The sequence below is a fragment of the Lissotriton vulgaris genome, chromosome 7 (genome assembly GCF_964263255.1).
Source record: "Lissotriton vulgaris chromosome 7, aLisVul1.2, whole genome shotgun sequence".
NCBI classification, from domain to species: Eukaryota; Metazoa; Chordata; class Amphibia; order Caudata; family Salamandridae; genus Lissotriton; species Lissotriton vulgaris.
Window position 1 is genome coordinate 1,771,808,652 of NC_141695.1, and position 25,176 is coordinate 1,771,833,827.

General features: G+C 48.6%; 1 protein-coding gene across 2 annotated transcripts in view; it reads left to right on the forward strand.

Moving 5' to 3' along the window:
• The first annotated feature begins 243 nt into the window (after positions 1 to 243).
• Positions 244 to 25,176, forward strand: part of LOC147706641 (uncharacterized) — a 173,455-nt gene continuing 148,522 nt past the window's right edge. For both annotated transcript variants that reach the window (XM_086933128.1, XM_086933127.1), the window contains exons 1-2: positions 244 to 379; positions 19,014 to 19,133. In XM_086933128.1, the coding sequence (XP_086789254.1) occupies positions 19,064 to 19,133 (70 nt within the window). In that variant the 5' untranslated portion in view covers positions 244 to 379; positions 19,014 to 19,063. The remainder of the gene's footprint in view (positions 380 to 19,013; positions 19,134 to 25,176) is intronic.

Sequence of the window (25,176 nt, forward strand, 5' to 3'; positions counted from 1 at the left end):
GCCAGGCGTGTGTGCACTCCCCATTCACAAGTGCACTGAGGAGACCCTTGCGCGTGTGCACTCCCACATTCACAAGTGCACTGAGGAGAACCTGGCGGGTGTGCACTCCCACATTCACTGGTGCACTGAGGAGAACCTGGCGTGTGTGCACTCCCACATTCACAAGTGCACTGAGGAGAGCCAGGCGTGTGTGCACTCCCCATTCACAAGTGCACTGAGGAGACCCTTGCGCGTGTGCACTCCCACATTCACAAATGCACTGAGGAGACCCTTGCGCATGTGCATTCCCACATTCAATGGAGCACTGAGAAGAACCTGGCATGTGTGCATTACCACATTCACTGGTGCACTGAGATGTCGGATCGGCAAGGGCAGGCAGGTGAGTCCTTTCCTATAGTCACAACTGTTCAACCGTGTAATACGCTGAGGGCAGAGTGAGGGCACAGCAAGTGCCACTCTCACTATCACTGATACACTTACCTGAGGGCACAGTGTGACCACCATGATCATCACAACACTCACCACACCCTGCAATTGTATTTAAATAGCGCTTACTACCCCTGACGAGGCACTGAAGACCTTTTCGGCCAGAAGTGCGCAACTCTAGGACCCATGGTTAGCAGTTAATCAATGTAGTGCTGTGTGGTTCCAGGGTTGTGATCTGCTGTGTGGCTCCCGGGTTGTGATATGTAGTGCTGTGGGGTTCCAGGGTTGTGATCTGTTGTGTGGTTCCAGGGTTGTTGTGATATGCTATGTGGTTCAAGGGTTGTGATCTGTAGTGCTGTGTGGTTCCAGGGTTGTGATCTGCTGTGTGGTTCCAGGGTTGTGATCTTTAGTGTTGTTTGGTTCCAGGGTTGTGATCTGCTGTGTGGGTCCAGGGTTGGGATCTTCTGTGTGGGTCCAGGGTTGTGATCTGTTGTGCTATGTCATTCCAGGGTTGTGATCTGCTGCGTCGTTCCAGGGTTGTGATCTGTAGTGCTTTGTGGTTCCAGGGTTGTGATCTGCTGTGTGGTTCCAGGGTTGTGATCTGCTGTGTGGTTCCAGGGTTGTGATCTGAAGTGTGGTTCCAGGGTTATGATCTGTAGTGCTTTGTGGTTCCAGGATTGTGATCTGCTTTGTGGTTCCAGGGTTTTGATCTGTAGTGCTTTGTGGTTCCAGGGTTGTGATCTGCTGTGTGGTTTTAGGGTTGTGATCTGTGATGCTGTGAGGTTCCAGGGTTGTGATATGCTGTATGGTTCCTGGGTTGTGATCTGCTTTGTGGTTCCAGGGTTGTGATCTGCAGTGTGGTTCCAGGTTTGTGATCTGCTGTGTGGTTCCAGGGTTGTGATCTGTAGTGCTATGTGGTTCCAGGGTTGTGATCTGCTTTGTGGTTTCAGGGTTGTGATCTGTAGTGCTTTGTCGTTCCAGGGTTGTAATCTGCTGTGTGGTTCCAGGGTTGTGATCTGCTGTGTGGTTCCAGGGTTGTGATCTGTAGTGATTTGTGGTTCCAGGGTTGTAATCTGCTGTGTGGTTCAAGGGCTGAGATCTGTAGTGCTTTGTGGTTCCAGTGTTATAATCTGCAGTGTGGTTCCAGGGTTGTGATCTGCTTTGTGGTTCCAGGGTTGTGATCTGATTTGTGGTTCCAGGGTTGTGATCTGTAGTACTTAATGTTTCTAGTGTTACGATCTGTTGTGCTGCGTGGTTCTAGGGTTGTGATCTGTAATGCTGTGTGGCTCCTGGGTTGTGATCTGCTGTGTGGTTCCAGGGTTGTGATCTGCTTTGTGGCTCCCGGGTTGTGATCTGTTGTGCTGTCTGGTTCCAAGTTTGTGATCTGCTTTGTGGCTCCCGGGTTGTGATCTGTTGTGCTGTGTGGTTCCAGGGTTGTGATCTGCTGTGTGGTGCCAGGGTTGTGATCTGCTGTGTGGTTCCAGGGTTGTGATCTGTAGTGCTGTGTGGTTCCTGGGTTGTGATCTGCTGTGTGGCTCCCGGGTTGTGATATGTAGTGGTGCTGTGTGGTTCAAGGGTTGTGATCTGCTGTGTGGTTCCAGGATTGTGATCTGCTAAGTGGTTCCAGGGTTGTGATCTGTTGTGCTGTGTGGTTCCAGGGTTGTGATCTGCTGTGTGGTTCCAGGGTTGTGATCTTTAGTGTTGTGTGGTTCCAGGGTTGTGATCTTCTGTGTGGGTCCAGGCTTGTGATCTTCTGTTTGAGTCCAGGGTTGTGATCTGTTGTGCTATGTCATTCCAGGGTTGTGATCTGCTGTGTCGTTCCAGGGTTGTGATCTGAAGTGTGGTTCCAGGGTTGTGATCTGTAGTGCTTTGTGGTTCCAGGGTTGTGATCTGTTGTGTGGTTCCAGGGTTGTGATCTGAAGTGTGGTTCCAGGGTTGTAATCTGCTGTGTGGTTCCAGGGTTGTGATCTGCTGTGTGGTTCCAGGGTTGTGATCTGAAGTGTGGTTCCAGGGTTGTGATCTGAAGTGTGGTTCCAGGGTTGTGATCTGTAGTGCTTTGTGGTTCCAGGGTTGTGATCTGCTTTGTGGTTCCTGGGTTGTTAATTGGTAGTGCTTTGTGGTTCCAGGGTTGTGATCTGCTGTGTGGTTTTAGAGTTGTGATTTGCTGTGTGGTTCCAGCGTTGTGATCTGAAGTGTGGTTCCAGGGCTGTGATCTGTAGTGCTATGTGGTTCTAGGGTTGTGATCTGTAGTGCTTTGTGGTTCCAGGGTTGTGATCTGCTGTGTGGTTCCAGGGTTGTGATCTGCTGTGTGGTTCCAGGGTTGTGGTCTGTTGTGCTATGTCATTCTAGGGTTGTGATCTGCTGTGTCGTTCCAGGGTTGTGATCTGTAGTGCTTTGTGTTCCAGGGTTGTGATCTGCTGTGTGGTTCCAGAGTTGTGATCTGCTGTGTGGTTCCAGGGTTGTGATCTGCTGTGTGGTTCCAGGGTTGTGATCTGAAGTGTGGTTCCAGGGTTGTAATCTGAAGTGTGGTTCCAGGGTTGTGATCTGCTGTGTGGTTCCAGGGTTGTGATATGCTGTGTGGTTCCATGGTTGTGATCTGAAGTGTGGTTCCAGGGTTTTGATCTGTAGTGCTAATGTGGTTCCAGGGTTGTGATCTGCTTTGTGGTTCCAGGGTTTTGATCTGTAGTGCTTTGTGGTTCCAGGGTTGTGATCTGCGGTGTGGTTTTAGGGTTGTGATCTGTGGTGCTGTGTGGTTCCAGGGTTGTGATCTCCTGTGTGGTTCCTGGGTTGTGATCTGCTTTGTGATTCCAGGGTTGTGATCTGCTGTGTGGTTCCAGGGTTGTGATATGCTGTGTGGTTCCAGGGTTGTGATCTCTAGTGCTTTGTGGTTCCAGGGTTGTAATCTGCTGTGTGGTTCAAGGGCTGTGATCTGTAGTGCTTTGTGGTTCCAGGGCTATAATCTGCTGTGTGGTTCCAGGGTTGTGATCTGCTTTGTGGTGCCAGGGTTGTGATCCGATTTGTGGTTCCAGTGTTGTGATCTGTAGTGCTATATGGTTCCAGGGTTGTGATCTGCTGTGTGGTTCCAGGGTTGTGATCTGCTGTGTGGTTCCAGGGTTGTGATCTATAGTGCTTTGTGGTTCCAGGGTTGTGATCTGATGTGTGGTTCCAGGGTTGTGATCTGTAGTGCTGTGTGGTTTCAGGGTTGTTATCTGCTGTGTGGTTCCAGGGTTGTGATCTGTAGTGCTGTGTGGTTCCAGGGTTGTGATCTGTCGTGCTGTGTGGTTCCAGGGTTGTGATCCACTGGTGGTTTTAGGGTTGTGATCTGTAGTGCTGTTTGGCTCCCGGGTTTTGATCTGCTGTGTGGTTCCAGGGTTGTTATCTGTAGAGCTGTGTGGTTCCAGGGCTGTGGTCTGCTGTGTGGTTCCAGGGTTGTGATTTGTAGTGCTGTTTGTTTCCAGTGTTGCGATCTGTTGTGCTGTGTGGTTTCAGGGTTGTGATGTGCTGTGTAGTTCTAGGGTTGTGATCTGTGGTGCTGTGTGGTTCCAGGGTTGTGGTCTACAGTGCTGTGTGTTTTCAGGGTGTGAAGTGTTGTGTGGTTCCAGGGTTGTGATGTATGGTGCTTTGTGGTCCAGGGTTGTGATCTGCTGTGTGGTTCCAGGGTTGTGATCTGTAGTGCTGTGTGGTAGTTTTATTATGTGACCTGTTTCTGAGGTTGACCTTGAAGGGTGGAGAGTATTTTTATATGAGTGCTGTCGAGGGGCGGAGACTCCTGTTTCTCGGAGTGATTTTGAGGGGTAGAGAATCCTCCTATGTCAGTGTTGATGAGGAGATGATAGTCCTTCTTACTAAGGGGAAAGATGAGGATTGGGGAGTCCTCCTATGTCAGAGTGTTACTGAGGGGTAGTGAGTTCTGTTTCCCAGGGTGACAATGAGGGGTGAAGGGTCTTTCTATGTCAGAATGCTGACAAGGGGTGGAGAGTCCTGTTTGTCAGGGTGAAGATGAGGGTGGAGAGTCCTCCTATGTTAGAGATGTAAAGAGAGGGTGGAAAGTCATGTTTCTCAGGTGGAAGATGAGGGGTTGAGGATCCTGCTATGTCAGGGTGCAGACGGGTGCCGAGAGACCTGATTCTGAGAGTAAAGATACGAGTGGAGGATCCTGCTATGTCAGGGTGTTGAAGAACGGTGGAGAGTCCTGTTTCTGAGGGTAAGGCTGAAGGACAGAAAGTCCTGTTTCCTATAGTAAAGAGGAGTGTTGCAGAGTCATGCTTTGTCAGAGTATTGACAAGAGATGGAGAGCTCAAATTGTCAGAGTGAAGATGAGTCCTGCGGTGTCTGAATGTTGGCTACAGGGTGGAGTGTCTCATTCTCCTTGGATCCAGATGTACAAAGGTGTCTCTCAGTGCCGTGCAGCAGCCTTGTTTGAGAGATGGAGAGCAGGAAAGCGTTGAATCTAGTGTCCTGCTCTCTTTGCAGCGCATAATCAGACTGTCGAGCACCACACACACTTTTGTAGAATAATGCAAGGGTGTCTGCGTCAACATTTGTACCAGTGGGCAAGAGTGTCTGCGTCGTTTGTACCACAGTGCAAGGGTGTCTGCGTCAACATTTGTACCATAGTGCAAGGGTGTCTGTGTCAATGTTTGTACCATTGTGCAAGGGTGTCTGAATAAAAGTTTGTACCACAGTGCAAGGGTGTCTGTGTCAACATTTGTACCATAGCGAAAGGGTGTCTGCACACGGTTTGTACCATAGTGCAAGGGTGTCTGTGTCAACATTTGTACCATAGTGCAAGGGTGTTTGCATCAACGTTTGTACCATAGTGCAAGGGTGTCTGTGCCAACGTTTGTACCCTAGTCCGAGGGTGTCTGCGCCAACGTTTGTACCATAGTGCAAGGGTGTCTGTGTCAACATTTGTACCATAGTGCAAGGGTGTTTGCATCAACGTTTGTACCATAGTGCAAGGGTGTCTGCGTCAACCTTTGTACCATAGCGAAAGGGTGTCTGCACACGGTTTGTACCATAGTGCAAGGGTGTCTGTGTCAACATTTGTACCATAGTGCAAGGGTGTTTGCATCAACGTTTGTACCATAGCGAAAGGGTGTCTGCACACGGTTTGTACCATAGTGCAAGGGTGTCTGTGTCAACATTTGTACCATAGTGCAAGGGTGTTTGCATCAACGTTTGTACCATAGTGCAAGGGTGTCTGTGCCAACGTTTGTACCCTAGTCCGAGGGTGTCTGCGCCAACGTTTGTACCATAGTGCAAGGGTGTCTGTGTCAACATTTGTACCATAGTGCAAGGGTGTTTGCATCAACGTTTGTACCATAGTGCAAGGGTGTCTGCGTCAACCTTTGTACCATAGTGCAAGGGTTTCTGCGTCAACGTTTGTACCATACTGCAAGGGTTCCTGCGGCAACGTTTGTACTATAGTGCAAGGGTGTCTGCGCCAACGTTTGTACCATAGTGCAAGCGTGTCTGCGCCAGCGTTTGTACCCTAGTCCAAGGGTGTCTGCGCCAACGTTTGTACCATAGTGCAGGGGTGTCTGCGCCAACGTTTGTACCATAGTGCAAGCGTGTCTGCACCAACGTTTGTACCCTAGTCCAAGGGTGTCTGCGCCAACGTTTGTACCCTAGTTCAAGGTTGTCTACGCCAACGTTTGTACCATAGTGCAAGGGTGTCTGCGTCAAAGTTAGTACCATAGTGCAAGGGTGTCTGGGCCAACGTTTGTACTATAGTGCAAGGGTGTCTGTGTCAACGTTTGTACCATAGTGCAAGGGTGTCTGCGTCAACGTTTGTGCCATAGTGCAAGGGTGTCTACGCCAACATTTGTACCATAGTGCAAGGGTATCTGCTTCATATCTAGCACAGGTTTAGTACATGGAGGTTCCCCGTCTAGTAGGAAATACCATACTTAGAGCAGTGTTAGACCTTCTCCCAATTTGGAGGTGTGATGTCCAGTGCAGCACACATGCAAAGTGGGAAGTGTTAGACAAAATAAAAGCATTTCTAATTGTTATGCCTACCTCAAGAGATGTCATTTTTTGGTGCAAAACCCTGCCCAATCCATGCGTGTTCATGGGACCGCCCCAATGAAAGGACACAGTGTAACGCGAAGCAGCACCAAGCCTTGCTTTGCATTGCCAACTGGCAATTTTCCATTGAAAAACAAGTTTTGGTTTAAAAAGTAAATTCAAAATAAATATTTTTTCTCGTTTTGTGTCACTTTTGTGATACAAACCCACGCAAGTTGTTTGTAAATCGGCCTTACAGTGAGGAGTGCAAACTCCTTTCATTACGGACATTACATTGGTGACGTCATCACTTTGATATTCACGTGAGGAGGGATGGGACATGCTGTTGCTTTTTTTTCATTTTTACATAGCCTGTACTTTGTCCAAGTGTGAGGTGTGACAGGGCGGGGCAAACCCGCGCCCACGCCGCAGCAGCATTGGTGGTTCAGTTGAATTTCACTTGCAAGAGTGGAAATAAACACATTTAGCAATCGGCTGATGGCGGCCGAGGGAGGCAGCCAACGCCCTCTCCTGGCCCAGCGCCCACAGACAGCGCTATTTGGCAGGGAGCGCTTCACTAGGCAGAGTGATTGCCTCCCAAGGATCACCTCTACTCTCCTACTGTCAGCCAGCGCCTTGGCTCCATCTTCAGACAGGCAGCGCTACACTACAACAGAGAGGTGACAGGTGATTGCCCCCCCCCCCCCCCCACCAGGCCTCGCCTCTACTTCGCCTCTACTCTCCTGCTGTCAGCCAGCGTCCATCATCCCCCTTTGGTATCGCTCTGTTCGCACTAAGTTGGCAGGGTATGCCCAGACGTGGGTCCCGTGCTCACTACGCCACTGGAGTCAAGCTATCCTGCCTAAAGACGGCTGGTAGCCATAAACCGGTCCCAGGATGCTTGTTCCAGTCCAAGGAAGACCTGGCTTGGCAGTTTGGGCTGGACTGTTCCCATGAGGCACAGGGTCAGACTGATTTGCATATGGCCATGTCTGAAAAGGGGTGGTGGAGTGAGCTAAAGGAAGATGATGGATTAAACCCAGATCAGTTGACTGGGTTTAATCAATATGGTGGGTTATCTTACAGGCGATCCAAGGGCAGACATCCCGCCCACCTGCTGAGCCAGCACTGTGGGACGCCACCCGGACTGTGCTTCCCCCTTGGTGATCCTCCTCCGGATCACGTGATACGTTGGTCCCTTATTAGTCACACCTTTTCAGGGCGGAGCGTAGCAGGGCAAACCCCCGGTTGGTCAGGCCCCCAGCCGCCCAAAGGAATAACCGGGCACTGTCTCAGTTTTCCAGGAACCTGCCTTGTGGCTCCTGGTCTTTGGCTCTGACACCCCTGCAGTGCCTCGCAGAGGTACCCTTACTGTACCCGTCTGCCGCAGAGGTACCTTTACTGTACCCATCTGCTTCCAGATTGCCCTGTAACTCCGCCTGCAACAAAAAAAGAAAACATTACAATGTTCAACGTACATTGCCTGCCAACCCCACACTGGGACAATCTGCCCCACTCCAAAACAATTTGCCCCACTCCAATCCAAAACAATCTGCCTCACTCCATTGAAAAACTATGTGTCCCACTACAAACTTCCCTACTTCAATCTAAAGCAATCGGCTCCACTCCAATCCAAAACAGTTTACCACACTCCAATCTGCCCCACTACAATCTAAAACAATCTGCCTCATTCAATCTGCACCAATCTAGTCTGCCCCACTCCAATCCAAAAAAATCTGGCCTTCTCCAATATGCCCCACTCTAATCTACCCCACTCCAACTTGCCCCAGTGCAATTCAAAACAATATGCCCACTCCAATCTGCTCCACTTCAATCTGCCCCTCCAAATGATCTACCCCACTCCAGTCTTAAACAATCTACCACACTTCAATCTGCCAAACTCCAATCCAAAACAACCTGTCCCACTCCAATTTGCCCCATCCCAATATGCCCCACTCCAATCTAAAACAATATGCCCCACTCCGATTTGCCCCACTCTAATCTGTCCCACTACAACCTGCTGCACTTAAATCCAAAACAATCTGCCCCACTTCAATCTGCCCCACTCCAATTCAAAACAATCTGCCCCACCCCACTCCAATCCATCCTACTCCAATCTGCCCAACTCCAATCCAAAACAGTCTGTCCCACTCTACTCGCCTACTCCACTCTACCACCCTCTACTTCACAAATCCAGTCTGTGACACTCTACTATCCCCACTCCACTCTACGCCACTAACCTTTAGCTGTGCTGAACAGCAGCCACGCTGATGTACAACATGGAAAAACATATTGCCAAAGCCAATAGCTCTTGTATATCTGAGACATATTTGGTTTTGCCAATGCTTGTTCTAATTTCGTGTGGGTTTTTTTTGTGTTGTGATATCACTTTATTACTGTTTTACGTTCTTCATAAATACTTTACTCATTGCCTCTACGGTAAGCCGGACTGCTTTGTGCCAACCTACCGGAGGGCTAAGTGTGGGTTAATTTGGGCTTGCTTGTTACTTCACCCTGACAGAAACTGTGGCTGCTGATTGAGTAGGGGTTCACCCACTCTCAGCCAATCACACAATTTCCAACAGGTATCATATATGTGTTGAAGACAGTGGGGCTGAGTGATGTGCCTTGAGGCACTCCACAGATGAGTTTGTTGGCTTGTGTGCATGTTTGCCACAAGACCGGTTTTCTACCTGTCCCAGCCCGGAGGTAAAGAAATTAGCAAAATCCCCTAAAGCTGGAGTTGTTTGCCCGCATCTGTCCATAGTTCAAACATCAAATATAAACAGAAAGCACATGTAATTGTGTTCTAGCGCTGCATTGACCCCTTGTGTGCTGCAATAATCTCCGGCTGTGTGGGAGAATTAATAAGCGGGTGGGGTTTGGACAGCCCCCGGCCGTCCTCCGCACACGCCTACCCTGAAGTAGGATGGTCGGGGGCCATCCTAAGCACCAAAGGTGTTAACGATCCCTGACAAATAAAGTAAACAAAGGCAGAGACGACATGTTACAAATGAATACATACAATTTTGTTTAAAGCCCAATTTAGTATCATGTTTAGACCTTTTAAAGACTCTTAAAACAACTACAAGTGGCCTGTATTCTTCTCTTGGAAATGTGGTAACCCTACATGTACAAAAGCGTCTTCCCAGATGTGTTTTTTCGGTGGACGTAGAAGTGTAATTGTAATTGCATTTATATAGCGCTTACTACCCCTGGCGGTAATCTGAACGGTAAGTGGTGCAGTTCCTGTGACTGACAGTGTTCTTCGAATATAACTTTTCCTTGAAGAAACAAAAGACAAGAGGCATTTCAGCAAAACAGGAACAGTTAGTTTAACCCCTCCCATGCTCATGACGAGCTGAGCTCGTCATGAGCCACGGCGCTCCGGTGCTCAGGACGAGCTCAGCTAGTCATGGCCCGTGGAACGCTCAGGTGCGGGGAGAATTCCCCTGCTGTGCTGAACGTGCCACGGGAGCCAATGCACCTGTGACGAGCTCAGCTCGTCATGAGCACAGGAGCGGCGTGCATCATGACGAGCTGAGCTCGTCATGAGCATGCGGGCGCTGTGCATCCCCTCTCCCCCAGCACAGCGGGGGAATAACCCCCGCAGCGAAGGGGTTAATTAAACGCTTCAGCCGGGAGCGCAGTTATAGATGTAGATCTGAACTCTGTCTCAAAGTAGAATCAATCTGAATAAGGTTTTATATATTACTTTGGGTATCATAAAAATTTTTGGTTGATCCTATTTCGGTCGAGCCTTGGCAGCACACGCGCTGCTCTGCAAGGCATGCTGTATTGAGGTATGGCATAAAAGCTCTGCCCATGTCCCGCCCATCTTTTCAATTGGCTCCTGTTACTGTTCTTTCGAAATTGTTGCTTTTCATTCGTGAATCGGCGTAGTAGTCCCTTCTTGGTACCTCTTTATCTGCATTTGTAATCTCCCATAACAACTGGACTTTTTACTTGCGTTGTTACACGGTCTGCTTTATCTAGTCAGTGAGCACTACTTACTTTGATGATCTTTCCTACTCCACCGACGACCTCGCAACACACCGCCACCTTTTATATTGTTATTAGGCATGTATTTTTGATTCCCAGTGCAGTCCGCTAACTATAGCGCTTGCTCTTCTTTAATTATTTAATTTACATTTTGCATCCGAGTTTATTCATTTAATTCACAGCGCAGGGCGCTTTCACTTTAGCAGCCTTGCTTATTTATTTAAATTACAGCTAGACCGCTTTTACTTTAGTGACAGCGCTACAAAAGCTTTCTTTTTTTTAATATTCTGTGTAAAAGCCCTCAATATGTGCTTTCACTTTAACGTTGGCTGCTCTCCTTTCTTTAGATGCTGCTCACTGTAACCTGAATACAGCGAGCAGCGTCTAAAAAAAGGGGCGCGACCACCAGAATACGGCGAGCAGCGCCTAAAGAAAGGGGCGCAACCACCAGAATACGGCGAGCAGTGTCTAAAGAAAGGGGCGCAACCACCAGAATACGGCGAGCAGCGCCTAAAGAAAGGGGCGCAACCACCATTAAAGTGGTTTTGCATTTGCAAGAGTTTGAGCTACTAGCATTAGAAATAACAAAGGCTTTTATATATGTGTTGCTTTGAAAACCACATTAATAAAAGGCATGACGGTTTACAATGTCAAAAGATTAAAATCTCGCAATTGGGAGACCTATTGCATTGAAAATGCTTGTTTGGTAAATAAATGCAGATTTCAATCAATCAATCAGGCATTTGTTAAGCGTGAGTACTCACCCTTAAGGGTCTCAAGGCAGGTGGGGGTGGGGGGTGGTTTAGCAGGCTCCAGTCCATCAAGGGGGGTCTGTCGAAGAGTCATAAATAAGGCCCCTGATAAATGCAGGTGGGTCTCGACCTTGCATGGACACAATGAGGGCCAGTGGGTATAGTCTACAGAAGCCCGGCATGCGGGGTGCACGGTCGCTGCATATATTGCATGTGTTGTGTTCTGATTGGCTGTGTGTTCCTAACGTTGTGTGGCATCTGAATGTATGATGTTTTTGGGAATGCGTGCACCCCTCTGGCCGTGTGTGCTTTATTGGGGCCAATCTCTCTGCATCATTGTGGTGTCGCTGCGCTTATCTGTGGGATTGATTTGAGTTTCCTGTTTGCATGTTTGTCTGCCAATTACATGTCACCCCACCTGTGACCTGTCAATCAGTAACCTCGGGCCTAGGTCCCAGAGCCGCTTATCCACGTATTTCTGAATCGGGATTGATGGAGAGTTCATGAAGGGCACATTTGATATTTATGATGCAATCTTGGTCTTATACATACATGTATCATTGTATACATTGACATCGACTTTTCCAATACTAGCAACCGTCCATGCAGGTCTGTAAAGATGCAGTCCCAGGACTGACGGTCTGCACAGCTCTATGAATATGGAGTTGGCATGACTAACAGCCCACACAGGTCTATAAAGATGTGATAATGGTGACCGACCGTCTGAAAATGCAATTCTCGTGATTGATGGTCCATAGTGGCCCATAAAGGTACAGTCCCTATGTGTGACTGTCTGTAGAGCTCGATAAGAGACAGGTCCCTGTTATTGGCAGCCCATGCAGCTCCATTAAGAGACAGTCCTTGTGAGTGACAGCCCGTACAAGCATGTAAACATGGTAACAGTCCAGCCCGAACTGCCAAGCCATGTCTTTCCTGGACCGGAATCAAGCATCCTGGGACCGGTTTCTGGCTATAAGCCGTCATCAGCCAGGATATCTTCGGGCTAGACTGTTCCCATGAGGCACAGGGTCAAGACTGATTTGCATATATGGCCATGTCTGAACTGAGGTGGTTTATTGAGCAAAATAACGATGGATAAAACCCAGATCTGTGACTGGGGGTGAATGTTTTGCCATTGTACAACATTCCGTCCATCATCTTGAGTGTAGTAGTGGGACGCGGCACTGTCTGTCTCCCCACTGGACTCGCCTGCCAGTCATGTAACCTGCTCAGGCTGGCTTCCCATACTAGTGAGCTAACACCAAGGTGGGGCCTACCTTACTGCCAGAGCAGTCCCAGGATATGCTTCGAGGAGAGAGCTCAAGGTAGGTGAGTGGCCAGGTAGGGACACCATCAAGTCCCCTGTCACGAAGGGAGGAATCCCCAGGTGGTTTCTCCCTACCTCGGTGGTCTGCTCCCTCCGATCGGACACCTTCCAGGGTGGCTGAGGACCCTGTTGTGGCTGAAAGGCCCAGGGCAGTTCCCACTGTTGGGGGTAACGTGGAAGTGTGTGCACCCTTTCTACCCGTGGAAGGAAGCGATGCTTAACTGATGCGGGGAAACAAATCGCCGCCTGCCATTACAAGCTGGGTTTGCGCTGGCACCAAGGGTGTACTGAGCATGTGTCCATCCTACTATTGCGAGCTGGCCGGCGCACTCGCGCCAATGATGTTTCTAGACCCCTATCACCGGCCAGCCATGGTGGACTGGAGTGCGCACTGGAGCCAATGATGTTTCTAGACCCCTATCACTGGTCAGCCATGGCGGGCTGGAGTGTGCACTGGCACTAATGATGTGCTTAACGTGTGCCAGGACTGTCACTGCACGCCCGTTGCCGCCCAGACACCAATAGTGATCTTGAGACTTAGGTCAACAGCCTGGTACTGCAGGGCGGTGTGCTTGCTGGCTCCAAAGTTGGGCATGCCAGTGTTTGACCTGCTCTTGCACGCCAGACCCAAACGGGCAACATGGATGGTGCTGGGGCAGGTGGCCACTGCAGTCCTGACTACATGCATGTGCACTAATGGTATTGTTGAACCATATATCTGCCTACCTTTGTGGTTCTGTTGGGTACAGACTTGCTTTAACACTTGTTAAATAATAGACAGTGCAGGGAAAAGCCATTGATCCTACACTTACTCAATGGGAAAAAAAGAGAAAAGAACAGTAAAAAACATGGAAAACACACCAATCATGAATAAATCATAAGACTGTATTAAACAATGGATCACTTTTTAAGCTGTTTACATTTTTTGGCATATAAATGACACAGTATGGCTGGCACAGGCAATAAACAAATGTATTTTGAAAATGGTGAATGAGGGAAAAAAGTGCAAAAAAGTGCTGAATGTGAGTACAATATATACAGCACTGCTGAACTAGTTTAAAATGGTTATTCAAAAGTAATCCATCCCTAAGTACATGAATCTCCAATCGAACTAGGACTTAGTCTGTTTCGCATGGAGTGAAAGAGTAGGGTTTGGATTTAGACAAGCACGGTGACGTTTCGACCCAGAAGAGTGCGTAAGTTGAAGGTGGTCACAGCGGGTCTTCCTTAGGGCGAATAAAACAAAGGACAGCCTGCGCAATTGAAAATGAGGAATATTTAGTTGGTGTGTTGCAAATGTTTAGGAAGAACCAAGGGGCATATTAGCAAGGAGAAGTATCGCTGCTTTTTCGGCGAATTGTGCCGAGAAAGCGGCGATACTTCTAGAGCCCTATCCACAAGGGCATTTTAACGCCTGGCTCAAGCCCACTTTGCATGTTGGCGTCAAACATCGCTAATGACATGCAAAGTGGGCGTTCCCACGTCCAACCACATGTAAAATGGGCACCCTATTACCAAGGCAGGCGTTGGGAGAGGCAGACCTGCGATAAACTTGTTTATCGCAGGTCTCCCAACGCCTGCTCTGACCAGGCGTTAGGCATTGATAACATGGGGGTGTGGATCATAATACTGAATCCACCCCCCCATATTATCAAGACACACATTAGCGCATGAAAACAACGTTTGTTTTCATGTGCTAATTTGGAATATGGGTGAGGTAAGGAAAACTGAGAGCCAGCCGATGTGGTGACACCTGGTGAGAATGAGTGGATAAGGACGGATATTTACCAGATCAAGGCTCGTGATGAATCCAAACAGGGACGGGAACGGCACTGTTCAATTGCTGCCAGAAGAAGGGAGTGGGGTCATGGTCAGCAGTGTGGCACCGCTGATATGCGCCTATCACAAGTGGGTGAGCGTTTAGGACTGTCACGACGCTCAGAGATGAATTGGCTCATGTGGCGAGGGCGAGACACCGTGGATGATGTTTAAAAATCCATGCATAGCCCAAGTGTTGGGAGTATGTGAAAGGACCATGTGGTGTGGAATCAATTTGGAAGACTCCTGCCAACTACGTGGGGCGAATCAAACTACCGGCGCTCACATGTGGCAAAACCATGTGGCGAGTTAGGGCCACGCGGACAAGAAGTGAAAGTTCATGCAATTCTGACCCACGTTGAAGCCAATAACTCCTGGAACAAGGTATGTGATTTAAAAACACTATAAATCCCCGGTCACATACAGATGTGGCGGGTTAGGTCCATGTGGACAAGAAGGGAAAGTTCATGCAATTCTGAACCACGCGCTGCTGAACGTGTCACGTTCTCTGAAAATTACACCGAGACAAGTTCAGCATATTTCCGCTCTCCCACAGGGAATGCAAGAAAAGTCTGTACCCCAACAATTGAGAATTCACACAGCCTCCATCCGAGCGCCCCTTGATGCTCTCAGAAGACCACTTTAAGGTGTCCCACGATGGACGGGAGCCCGGTTTGAGCCCCCCAAAGTCAGTTTCTGACAGTCTTTCCATGTCGGTCTTTTCAACATGAAAAGCCTTTTCAAAAATGGCAATCGTAACCCCAAAGTCGGTGCCTGCTTCAGCATGGCCTCTGTTCGCAATCTTATTCCGACCGCTGCCCCGTTGGGATCAGATGATCCTGTCTGAGGTGGTGGTCTTTTTCTCCGACCGCCGAATGCAGCGGTTGCACTGATGGCCTGTCAGTCGGTTGCACGGCTACTGATGACCTGTTGGTGGTGGCCTGATCGACATCAAAATCAGGCCCTAAGACTTGAAATGGGTATTTTGTTAAAAAGTTAGAAGATCCTTTTCTTTTCCCGTATCAGCGGTCTATAATAGGGAATTTCGGTGCAGAGACTGGAGGACTCTTGCACGTTTGCATTCCTTAGGTGAGGTGTTCCATGTGGAGCAGCTCTTTAATGGGGAAAAGCAAGTAGAGGAAAATTATGCCTCACTATGCACTGCAATCACAGCTGTCCTAGATGCTCACGCTCCTCAAAAAAACATAGCTGCAAGGGTAATGACTCTGCCCCCTGGTTTAATGACACACTGAAATACCTAAAGCAAGGATGCAAACAAGCTGAGAGAAGGTGAAGACGTGACTATAAGGAAACCTTTAAGGAGGTGTGGAAAAACAAGGTTCTAGAATATAAGAACCTGATTAAGAAATCCAAGGCAGAATATTATTCCTCTCTGATTTGTAACTCCACCAACAATTCCAGGACCATTTTTAATATATTGAATAGTGTTACTAACCCTGAGTGTTCCAAGAACGCTATTGTCCCGTCCCAAGAACTCTGCGAGAACCTTGCTGAATTTTTTAAGGAAAAAATAGAACACATCATTAGGGATTTGGATGTTTCTCCGGAATATGTTCCTCCCTCTGACTTAAGACTTGGGTCTCCAGTGGACCGGTTGGCTGTGCCAGCCTTGGCTCCGAAAGAACTTTTACTTGAGTTCCCACTTCTTACGTACGAGGCTTTAAGGAAGCTAGCCAGAGGGATATCCTCTGGGTCTCCTCTAGACCCTGTGCCTCATAAAATTTGGAAGGAATATGAGGAAGAACTATTTCCTTCACTCCACCTAATATGTAACCAATCTCTAGTGACTGGTACCGTCCCAGCTCAATGGAAACGGGCGTTAGTTTCTCCTCTGCTGAAAAAGCACTCTCTGGATCCGGATTGTTCATAAAACTATAGACCCATCTCCCTGCTACCTTTTCCAGCCAAGATTGTCGAGCGTTGGGTTAGTAACACTCTTTCCAATCATCTGGAATGTCACCAATTACTAGATGTTGATCAATTTGGCTTCCGGCCTGCCCATGGAACCGAAACAGCCCTAATCACCGCTATGGACGAGCTTCAGAGGCGTGCAGACAGAAGGCAGGCAGTGCTCCTGATCCTGCTAGATATGTCTGCCGCTTTTGATACAGTGAATCATAAGATCTTGCTGAAGCGGCTGTTTGAGGCGGGGGTGAGAGGTACTGCTCTGCTGTGGTTCCAATCATTCTTGCAGGATAGACAGCAGTTTTTATGCTATTCTGGTAGAGTTGAAGGTGGATGATATAGAAAAGTACGAAAATAAATGGGCAGCAAAGTTAGGAATACAGGGCCGACACTTCTTTGATTCACTGGAACTAGGATACACAGTCCTCTGCTCAGCCCCGCTTCAATCCCAACATTACAAAACACTATACCAACTCTACTACACCCCGGCTCGTATCGCACAGTGGGGAGGAACTACAGGGATCACTTGTCCACGCTGTAGTGAACCAGCAGCGGATAGCATACACATATTTGCTGCGTGCCCTCAATTACGAATTCTGCTGAAAGGTATGGAAGACTTTCTGGGTCGTACACTTGGGTTGGATGTGACGCTAACACCAACAGTAATTATGTTAGGGGTTAGGGGGATCGATGGTGAGGTACATCGTGAATTTTTGTTTATAGCAATGGCGGTTTATAGATTGCTGATTGCCAGAGCTTGATTAGACAAAATACCTCCAGTACTGCAACAGTGGATTGCCCTGCTGTTGGGGATTTTTAATTTGAAAAAGGCATTTATGATAGGAAGGGTAGAAGGGCAAGGAGGTTGGGAAGGAAAATATGGGAACCAGTTCACCAATGGAAAGAGAGGACAAGTGAAAGTCATAATTGATTTATCCCCCTAAGATAGGTTTTGCTTTGGTAGGCTGGGACAATCTGATGTATAGGGTTTTCTTTGTTTTTCTTCTTTTCTTTGTGTTTCCGTAAATTGTATCGTAGTTAATGTACTGTTCTTGTTTAACATTTGATTACTATATGTACTTAGGTAGCTTATCTATGTATTAGTACTCTGTGTATTGCCATATGCGTGCCTACGAAAATTTAATAAAAATATTTAAAGAAAAAAAAAAGATCTTGCTGAAGCGGCTGTTTGAGGCGGGGGTGAGAGGTACTCCTCTGCTGTGGTTCCAATCATTCTTGCAGGATAGACAGCAGGCGGTGTCCATGCCCCCTTTTCAGTCAGCTTTTACCTTGATATCGCATGGGGTTCCTCAGGGCTCAGCAATTAGCCCAATTCTTTTTAACCTGTATCTTAGACCTCTGATTTCACTCATTAAAAGCTTTAATATCAGGATTGTCAACTATGCTGACGACACGCAGATGATCCTCTCCTTGGAGGGGAAGGATTCAACATCTGTGGAGGTTCTCCACAACTGTCTGCGTGATACCTCTCGGTGGCTAAAGGACAACTCCCTCCATTTTAATGCGGGGAAGACGGAGGTGCTCTTCAGCGCCGGGACTAAGATCTCCCGGCCGTTCCCAGACAACTTTTGGCCCCCGGAAACAGGGACCAAAGTACGGCCAGGGGAATCAGTCCGCAATCTAGGGGTCATGTTAGATCAAAGGCTCAGTATGGAGACGCATGTACAAAAGACGACTGCCTGTTGTTTTGCCATCCTACGCTCCTTGAGGAAAGTCCTGCCTCTTTACCAGCCCATGCTCGTGCCCAAGTGGTAAGGTGTACTATCCTCAGCAGGTTGGATTATTGTAATGCCCTTTTGCTAGGGTCCCCTGGGTTCCTGCTGGATAGGCTCCAAAGGGTCCAATTAGCGGCTGCCAAGCTGGCCTTGGGGCTTCCGAGAAGATCACACGGGCCGTCCTCTCTGGGCAAACTGCATTGGTTGCCGGTGAGACAGAGGATACAATTTAAGGCCCTATGCTTAGTTTTTAGGGCTCTCCATGGAACTGGCCCGGCCTCCTTACAATCGAAATTTGCCTGGTATATTCCAACTAGGCAGCTTCGATCTTCTGCGGCCAAGCTGGTTGTGGTACCCAGATTCAGGAAAGTCAGAGCCGGAGGTAGATCCTTCGAGGTGGCAGCTGACAAACTCTGGAATACGCTCCCGGTAGAGATTAGGCAAATTACGGAACTTCTCCCGTTCAGGAGAAGGATTAAAACCTGGTTATTTCCCAGGGTAACCGCCTGAAAGCTCACGCTCCCCTCGGTCACTTCCGCTTTTTTCTGAACTAGTCAGCGCCAGGATGCCTGCAAGGTGACAGTGCGCTTAATAAGTGTCTTAAATAAATTAAATAAATAATAATAATTTGTTACAAAATAAGTGCAATGGCACAAATTGTGCTTTCGGAGCTCGACCAGTGCTGCCTGCTGGCGATTCCACCTCATGCTTCATTCTTCCACCACAATGCCAGTCATTTCTCTATCTCCCTCTTGCCAATCCTTTTTCATCCCTAGCTTTTCCCTTTCTAGCTGTTGCCTATATTTCAATTACTGCTTTTTGCTCCTTTTTACTACCTCCTTACTTGTTTTGTGACACATACTGATAATGAAACATAAGTTCCACTGCCCAAAAGTAGGTGCTGTATGTAGCTGCATGAATGAAGCGCTGCCTGGCAGCGGGTGTTAGCTGGGTGATTTTCTGGAATTACTTTAGTATTTTGAGCTGGGCTCACCTCTGTCCTTTGATTTACAGAGATGTTCGGTTCCTGAAGTTGGTCCCATTCCTGACCAATCGCATCCGAGATGGAGAGGGTCTTCCGAAGCCCGCTGCCTCCAGCGAAGGGTCTCAGAATCTGGGCCCTCCTCCTCACAGGTAAGAGAGCTGAGGACCAGGTGTGGAGATGGGTGATAAGGGTCAGGGGTCAGCACATCTGATGGATTGCACAAACCGCACAAAAGATGAGCCCTGGAGCACCCAAGGGGATCATACAGCGCGTCACTCCTCTCCACCCATGGGGTGGCAGCGGGGATTAGTGCCTGTCATTCTGTCAAAGCTGTGGGAGAAATGACATTCTCAGTTGCGATTTCCTTCACCCACTGAGCTAACTCTGCTTTCTTCATAATGTACCATACACATGCATTCTCACGTGCTCTTGTTTGAGGGTGTAGGCACGCCCCCTCCCCCTCCCCTTCTAGAGCCTGACTTTCTTAGCACCAATCTTTACTGTTGCACCGACCAAGCAGAGGCCAAACTTGTCCTCACCCACCCTCCATCTGCACCTCTTATCTCTGCTCCCTCCTTCGTATTCCAGGATCTTGTTAGCCCATGCCAGGAGACCTTAGGTGGAATGTAATGTGCCTTGCATTGTGTAGCTTCTATGTTTTTTACCATATATACAGCTCATTGTAACAAATATAAGGTGGGGAGATTCCTACATGAGCATCTTTGGCCACATGACCATGTGTGATTACTGCCCCCCAAAGACTTGGGCTGCTCAGGGCCACTGTCTCCAGTGCATTTCTCCAACAATAGCTTCTCTCCCCCTCACCCTTCCTCCTAGTTGAATGTCTCTGAGAGGGCCACAGAAGCCCTCCATGCAGGTGTTTGGAGATGTTCCTTGGTTGGCGGAGCGGAGGCTTCTCTTTGGTGTGTTTAAGGAGACTCTTGCGTTGAGGTATTGGGGTCCGGTGTTGTGGAGGGATACTTCAACAAAACATTCCCAACACACTTTAGAAATTTCAACAGAAAGTTCAACATACTTTACAAACTTCAACAGAACATTCAGCACAATTCAGAAACTTCAACAGAAATGTCAGAAAACTTTAGAAACTTTACCCAAAAGCTCAACAAGCATCGGAAACGTCAACAGAAGCTGCAATATACATCAGAATTCAAGACATCAGAAACTTCAACAGAAACTTCAGCACACTTCCTAAACTTCAGCGGTACAAAAGGGGGTGGTGATGGATGGAGCATCTGAATCAATCATACACTCACACCCAGTCAAAAGATCTGGGTTTAATCCATCACCGTTCTTTAGCCCACTCTGCCACCCCAGTTCAGACATGGCTATATGCAAATCAGTCTGACCCTGTGCCTCATGGGAACACTCCAGCCCGAACTGCAAAGCCATGTCTTCCCTGGACCGGAAACAAGCTTCCGAGGACAGGTTTCTGGCATTCCAGCCGTCTTCAGCCCGGCTTGCTTGAATCCAGTGGCAAAGTGAGCAAGGGACTCACGTCTGAGCATCCCCTGCCACACTTATGGTGGCCAAAAGCGGTACAAAAGGGGGTGGTGATGGACGGAGCATCTGAATCAATCAAACTGAGTGTTTGATTGATTCAGATGCTCCGTTTATCACCACCCCCTTTTGTACCACTTCCTAAACTTCAACAGAAAGATAAACAAAATTCAGAATTTCAATAGAAACTTCAGCACACTTCAGAAACATGAACATAATGTACAACACACATCATAAATGTCAACAAAAAAAGCTTCAAGGCTCATCAGAAAATTCAAGACATCCGAAACTTTAACAGAAAATTCAGCACACTTCAGAATTTTATTTTTTATTTTATTTTATTTTATTTTAGTGTTTTATAGAGTGCAAACTTGACACGTGAGGGTATCAGAGCGCTTTACAAGGTTTACAAAATTTTTTTTTACTGAAGTGAACAAAAAGGCATAGACATACAGAAGTATATGGAACGATTGGAAGGGGCAGGGGTGCTGGGCACATAGGGAAAGAGGGACACGTGCAGGGCCGGACTAGGAACCACAACCGGCCCTGGCAAAGTGCTCGGCCGGCCCCCCTCCCCACTCGGGGGGGTTGGAGGTGCCGCCAAGCTCTTTGCCGGGGTTGGTTTTCGGCCGATTTTGTTACAGGGCTGATTTTGCACTATGCTGCAAAAACGGCCCTGTAACAAAAACGGCCCCCAGGGTCCCAAAACTGGCCCCCACCCATGCGGTGCACCGGGGGATTGCCCGGTGCCCGCTATGGCCAGTCCGGGCCTGGACACATGTGTGTGGCTACAGATGCAGTTAAACAGTATAAAACCCCACAGCTTTTTGGTGGGGTGAGTAGGTGATCTGAGGACCAGGCGGTTGTCTTAGCTTAGTCGGGCTCTCTGTGGTGGCTGAAGGCAGAGATTAGGAGAGGAATTTTCTCATGAGGTAAGTTTAGGCCTCCTTTTTGAAGCGTGCTAAAGAAGTTATTTTTCTGATGGCGGGTGGGAGAGAGTTCCAAATTCTTGGTGCGGCCCCTGAGAAAGCCCGAGTGTAGGTTTTTTTCTTTCAAAAATGGGCAGGTTGGTGCTAGAGGTTATTGGTGGAACGGGAGTTTCTGCTTCCTCCAGATAACACTAGTTTATGAGCAAGATAAGATACATCAACAGAAATTTCAATACACTTCAGAAACTTCGGCAGAAACTTTAAATCACATCAGAAACTTCAACAAAAGTTTCAAGATACATCAGAAACTTCAAAACTGTTAAGACATTAGAAACCTCAACCTAGGGTTCAATCCACATCATAAACTTCCACAGAAAATTCAAGATATCAGAAACTTAAGTACACTTCAGACACTTCAAGAAAAGCTTCAAGATACAACAAAAATGAATGTCAAGACACATTAGAAACTACAACAGACACCTTAAGGCAAAAGAGGATGTAGAGAGCAGGAGATAGGAAGCAGGTGGCCGACAGTGGAGTAGGAGACAAGCAGCAGGTGGTAGAGAGTAGGAGGTAGTGAGCAGGTGTCCGAGAGCGGATTAAGAGACAAGGAGCAGGTGGTAGGAAGCTGGACACTGATACAGATGACAGGAGGATATTAAGGAATAGGGCCTGATTGAGGAGTTGAGTTCATGGACGGAGTAAACAGGTCTTTACTCTGCCCACCAAATGTAATGTTCACTGCTGACCATGCCTTTAATGCTATGGGCTTGTTTGAACTGCCATTATGGTGGTTCAAAGAAAGCCATTTGGAAGTTTGGTGTGTGTGTGCCACCAATGATGGACACTTCCCACAAACATTTAACCTCTTTAATGCTTATGATGAGCTCAGCTCGTCATGAGGCACAGTGGAGCTGTGCTCATGACGAGCTGAGCTCGCCATAACTGCAGCAGAACGCCCACGAAGGGCTAATTCCCCTCCTGTGCGGGCGTTCCATGGGAGTGGGCGGAGTCGTGATGAGCTCAGCTCGTCTTGAGGAACAATGGAGCTGTGCTCATGACGAGCTGAGCTCATCATAACTGACGCAGAACACCCACGAAGGGCTAATTCCCCTCCTGCGCGGGCGTTCCATGGGAGTGGGCGGAGTCGTAACGAGCTCAGCTCGTCATGAGCACAGCTCCACTGTGCTGCATGATGAGCAGGGCTCGTCACGAGCACCGCGGCGCCGCGTGGAAGGGGTTAAAAGATTTTACACCACAGCAGGGATTACTTGTTGGAGAAGTAAACTCTAATGCCCGCAACACCATTGGGGTTGTCTCCCATGGTGTTGGGGGTTATTTAAAAAAAAAAACCTTTGCTGTGCCACACTGACAGGATATTCCTGATAGAATCAAAGAAAAAACAAACATCCAACTACCCACACTAAATGGGGCAGATGGTTGGGTGGCTTGTCTTTAATGACCCACACTCCCTTCGGCCTTCGGAGCAGAATTTATGCTGAGGTAGTACACTTTACTCCATTGAGGCAAACGCAGTGCTCTGTTTGACTCAAAGTTGGGCAGGTGGACAGAGAGTTTGACGCACAGGCTACTCAGTCGCCGTTGTGATAGATTTCGCTGTCAGTCAAACTCTACATCGGGTCCTAGATTTAGAGCTTGCCATCCTGAGATATCAGCCCCTAAATTTAAAGATGCCTTTAAGCCTCTGGAGGGTGATGGCCTACTAGTTTAAACTGTGACATTAAATGTCATAGTTTACCCAGTGGAGCCTTAATTAGATCCTGGATGTCATTCGACTGGACATGGTCCCCAAGTGACCACCAGTGTCTAGACACCAGGACATCATTACCCACCGGGGGCACCTGTGACTTTGGGTAAACATCCTGGTTCCTTGAATAATGGGCTTCAGCCCAAAGGCTTTTTTTTTTAAAAAAAGGCACCACTCATTTGACCTCCTCTGTACCTTTGATTCAGAATCCCATCATCTGCAGATTCCACACTCAGATCAAATAAAACCTCATCGGAGAATAGACTCTATGTGGGAACTGATACCAGAAACTTTGTGTCCAGCGCTAGGGAGCTCTGTAGATGTTTGGGGTTGTATCCAGGCCCTGTGTGGGGTTGTATCCAGGCCCTGTTTGGGGTTGTATCCAGGCTCTGTTTGGGGTTGTATTCAGCCCCTGTGTGGCGTTGTATCCAGCCCCTGTGTGGCGTTGTATCCAGGCCCTGCTTGGGGTTGTATCCAGGCCCTGTGTGGGGCTGTATCCAGATCCTGTTTGGGGTTGTATCCACGCCCTGTGTGGGGTTGTATCCAGGCCCTGTGTGGGGTTGTATCCACGCCCTGTGTGGGGTTGTATCCAGGCCCTGTGTGGGGCTGTATCCAGGCCCTGTTTGCAGTTGTATCCAGGCCCTGCTTGGGGTTGTATCCAGGCCCTGTGTGGGGTTGTATCCAGGCCCTGTTTGCAGTTGTATCCAGGCCCTGTGTGGGGTTGTATCCAGGCCCTGCGTGGGGTTGTATACAGGCCCTGTGTGGGGTTGTATCCAGGCCCTGTTTGGGTTTGTATCCGAGTCCTATTTCAGGGTTGTATCCAGGCCCTGTTTGGGATTGTCTGCTGGTCCTGTTTGGGGTTGTATCCAGGCCCTGTTTGGGGTTGTATCCAGGCCCTGTTTGGGATTGTATGTAGGCCCTGTTTGGGGTTGTATCCAGGCCCTGTTTGGGGTTTTATCCAGGCCCTGTTTGGGTTTGTATCCGAGCCCTGTTTGGGGTTGTATCCAGATCCTGTTTGGGGTTGTATCCGGGCCCTGTTTAAGGTTTTATCCAGGCTCTGTTTGGGGTTGTATCCAGATCCTGTTTGGGGTTGTATACGTGCCCTGTTTGGGGTTTTATCCAGGCTCTGTTTGGGGTATTATCCAGGCTCTGTTTGGGGTTTTATCCAGGCCCTGTTTGGGGTTGTATCCAGATCCTGTTTGGGGTTGTATCCAGTCCCTGTTTGGGATTGTATGTAGGCCCTGTTTGGGGTTGTATCCGGGCCCTGTTTGGGGTTTTATCCAGGCCCTGTTTGGGTTTGTATCCGAGCCCTGTTTGGGGTTGTATCCAGATCCTGTTTGGGGTTGTATCCGGGCCCTGTTTGGGGTTTTATCCAGGCTCTGTTTGGGGTTGTATCCAGATCCTATTTGGGGTTGTATCCGGGCCCTGTTTGGGGTTTTATCCAGGCCCTGTGTGGGGCTGTATCCAGGCCCTGTTTGGGGTTGTATCCAGGCCCTGTTTGGGGTTGTATCCAGGCCCTGTTTGGCATTGTATCCAGTCCCTGCTTGGGGTTGTATCCAGGCTCTGTTTGGGGTTGTATCCAGGCCCTGTTTGGGGTTGTATCCAGGCTCTGTTTGGGGTTGTATCCAGGCCCTGTTTGGGGTTGTATCCAGGCTCTGTTTGGGGTTGTATCCAGATCCTATTTGGGGTTGTATCCGGGCCCTGTTTGGGGTTTTATCCAGGCCCTGTGTGGGGCTGTATCCAGGCCCTGTTTGGGGTTGTATCCAGGCCCTGTTTGGGGTTGTATCCAGGCCCTGTTTGGGGTTGTATCCAGATCCTATTTGGGGTTGTATCCGGGCCCTGTTTGGGGTTGTATCCAGGCCCTGTTTGGGGTTGTATCCAGGCCCTGTTTGGGGTTGTATCCAGGCCCTGTTTGGGGTTGTATCCAGGCCCTGTTTGGGGTTGTATCCAGGCCCTGTTTGGGGTTGTATCCAGGCC